Source organism: Gymnoscopelus microlampas (assembly GCF_963454915.1).
Source record: "Gymnoscopelus microlampas genome assembly, chromosome: 11".
NCBI classification, from domain to species: domain Eukaryota; kingdom Metazoa; phylum Chordata; class Actinopteri; order Myctophiformes; family Myctophidae; genus Gymnoscopelus; species Gymnoscopelus microlampas.
The window spans coordinates 37,410,687-37,414,309 of record NC_139948.1 but is presented as its reverse complement, the minus strand read 5'-3'; the positions used below and the strand labels follow the sequence as shown (position 1 = coordinate 37,414,309).

The 3,623-nt window shown below is 42.2% G+C and overlaps 1 protein-coding gene across 1 annotated transcript in view; it reads left to right on the top strand.

Moving 5' to 3' along the window:
• Positions 1 to 1,193: 1,193 nt before the first annotated feature.
• The window catches only part of ppap2d (phosphatidic acid phosphatase type 2D), a 23,284-nt gene continuing 20,854 nt past the window's right edge, over positions 1,194 to 3,623 (top strand). The window contains exon 1 of the mRNA XM_084072744.1: positions 1,194 to 1,979. Within this exon, the coding sequence (XP_083928870.1) occupies positions 1,757 to 1,979 (223 nt within the window). The 5' untranslated portion in view covers positions 1,194 to 1,756. The remainder of the gene's footprint in view (positions 1,980 to 3,623) is intronic.

Genomic DNA, 3,623 nt, shown 5'->3' with positions numbered 1-3,623 from the left:
TAGTGCCCAGAATGTTATGGTGCCCACCTTTCCTGTTACCGTCTAGTCTAGTGTTTGAGGTTCACACTACTACAGTATGACAGGAAATAGCTCGTATTTTCAGTGACACTGCAAGAAATGGAAAAGAAGGAGCAATGCCTAATTCTCTACACCAGATGGCACAGTCTTCCTGCTTAGTCAAGATAGGAGGGGATAACAAAAAAATACATGCAGAAAATGGTTATTAAGGAATCAAATGACCTTTGGGAATGAGGTGAGCAAAATTCACATGAGGCAATTTCCAGATAATAAGGCTTATGGTGAAACTGCTTTTATATAAAATAATGATAACAACAACAACAACAACCAAAATCCTTAAACTTAAAATGATTATTATCATTATTATTCTTTTTTTGTATTATTATTAAATGATTAAGTTGATTAAGTTTTATTAATTCATCTATTAAGTTTTAAGTATTTCAGTTGTGTTATCTTTAGTCAGCTAATCTGGGGTAAAATGCAGATCTGCAAAATAGATGTTTCAAATTCTGATAGGCCTAATTATGTTATAGGACGGACAACAAAGGCCTAAAGAAATAATCGTTTTTATTCATTAATACTATGGCTTGCAGTTGTAGATATTCATTGACTAAAACATTGGTCAAAAGTAAGAAAAATAATGTTCATCATCATTATGTCAGATATAAGGCCCACATTACTGTACTGTCTGCAGTGGTGTTAAGCAACTAAGTACATTTACTCAAGTACTGTAGGCCTACAGTACAGTTTTGAGTTATTTTTTTCTTAACTTTACTGGATTTCCAATTTTCAGTACTTAAGTACATTTTGATACCAATATAGGCCTACTTGTACTTTTACTCAAGCACATTTTGAATTCCTGGAACTTTTACTTAACAGAGTATTTCTACATTGCAGAATTGATACAAAAAATGTGAGTAGGCCTACTTTTTCCACCACTGTTGATTTTTATACATTTGAAAACTTGTGAAATGGGGGCATTCCGCAAAATTAGTACTTTCTACTTTAGATACTTTTTGGTCCATTTAGATACCAATACCTTTGTACTTTCACTCAAGTAAAAAACTTTTCCCACCACTGGTTGTCAGAGCAGAGATGAGAGCAGCAGGGTGTTGTGTGACCCTACATAACAGGGTTTACTGAGAATGAAAACAAACTCTCCTGGTTGTGGGGAAGGAGGGGCTCAGAGGGGCAGAGCAGCAGAGGGAAGGGAGAGAAAGTGCTCCTCTCACATGGATGGGGCTGTACTGTGTGTTAAAGTTGAGATAGTTCACTGACTGACTGGAATATTATGGACAAGTCAGTGAAAGCTGCCAGACGGATCGAACATGTTGTTGTGGGCTCCGGCGGCGTGATACTTAGAGAAGATCGGGTTTTTGTTGGTGGTAATTTAAAGGTTTATTGAGGACACTAGTTGAAAAGGAAGAGTGTTGTTCACGCCAATCAGCGAAAGTTTCGCTGTAGTTTTAGAGCGTTGAAGTTTGCGCGCATGTTTATTCTTCTGATTACGTCTTTCGCAACACCTACCTTGACGTCTTATTAACAACGATTTACAGCCGTTGTTTTTTTTGGAACATGGATTTTTTTTTCTGTCAACGAATGGACTGAATTAACGTTTTTGGAATTCCTTAACTTTTCTGCAACAAGAAGACCCAGCCTAGTAACCTCATACCAGGCTTTGTCCCTACCGTTTTCTTTTTATTTTAAGTTTCTAAGACACTACATTTAGTTAGAGATCATGCAAAAGTTAAATTCCACTAATAACACCCACCACACAACGCTGCCCCGGGACGCCGAGCTCCAGCTGCGGCTGGCCGACAATGGAGGAGTGGGAGAGGCTCGGGAGAACCAGAACGGCTCTGGTGTGGGGATGCACTACCTCTCTGAACCCGGGGAGGAGGGCTCTCTCTGCGGCAAGAGGAGGATGCTCGTGTGCTTGGATGTATTATGTCTCTGTATTGGTAAGTAGTAGGCTACACACACACACACACACACACACACACACACACACACACACACACACACACACACACACACACACACACACACACACACACACACACACACACACTTCATTACAAAGCCAAGGCTTAAAGTGAACTTAGTCTTAGATAGATAGTTAGATACCTTTATTTATCCCGCGGGGAAAACTCAGTCGCCAAGAGCCTGGTGGCACAGCAGTTAAGGTTACAGAGTTGGTAAAGAGTAAGGAAAAGAACAAGTACTGATCGATTACAGCAATACAAGGCAAAAAGAAAAGCAAGACTCATCAACAATACAGTCAGAGCAACGGTATACAGCAGAAGTAAAACCTCTACAACTGTCCTGCACCATGCAGGAAAACAACTTTAAACCGTTATGGACCGTTATAAAGATCGAAAACAACAAGAATGAAAAGGCGCACAGTAGGCTATCTATCTATCTTTTCAACAGGTCAGTCAGTGCACGTGGGGAGTCGGTGCGCTGAAGGCCAGCTGGCATGCGAGGAGAGTTATCCCAGGAATACTTCAGTTCCCATGGTAACCCTAGAGTTTCTCAAAAGGAAGGCAAGGGGAATGGGGGGTGTTGTTGTGGTGGTACCCCTTGTTTGTGCAGTGCCTAAAATTACTTGTCCATTGTTCACCTTGCTAGCCTGTTTTTATGCCAGCAAACAAACTTAACTCTGGCAAACAACTGCAAGCCTGTTATATAATTAATTGGATGCTGAGAGTCAGTTAGTCTGTTATGTCCTTATATTGAGATGGGACAGTATGAGGGCAATGACCTTAAATAAGTGTTTTTTTTCCTCTATTATGACATTGACATGCAGGAAACAAGTGGCGTGCATGCTTGGCCACATCTGATTATAGGAAGTTATTGTCATTTGATTCAGTCAGGAATCAAACAATAATACATTTCAGATGATCATTGCCGTCATCATCTCACATGACTATGACATGGCAGGGAGCACGGTGACAGGGTGTTATGTTTGGAAACGGTTACCCTGTCAGGAGAGAGAGAGAGAGGTGGAACCCGTCTAGGCAGACAGACAGGTATTCTTCCACATAGGCAGTTAGGCATAGGAACCGGGGCTGACAGACAGACTGACAGTGGCTTTTACTTGACACGGTATTCCCTCTCCCCTGCAGGTATGCTATTAGCTGATCCGTTAGTGCGTTTCTCAGCAGCCCAGAAACAGCGTTTAGGAAGTGGCTGGTGAGTGGCCCATCATCGGCCTGTCCAAATCGGAGGAAACGCTCTCTCTCAGTTCTCCTCTCAGATGCACTAGCCTCAGCACGCAACTGCTGGCTTTCTCACGGCAAATAGAAATAGCCTGCTTTGACCCCCCTGTTATCCCCATGGACTAGATTACAACGCTGTGATTGAGACACATGGGCCTCAAACTGGAAAGGGCAGCTCTGAGGCCCTTTGGAGAGACCGTGACATCATGTCTTGTGATTGGAAGTCAGTGAATAAGAGGAGCAAGTGTCCACCTCACTAAAAGGGATTAGCGATGACTTCTTACCCCTTGTCTCACTCTTGCCACATCTATCTCGTCCACATCCTGTCCATCTCTTAATCACTTTTTGTGCAAGCACCAGAGGACTGCCCTTGATTCATCGGTG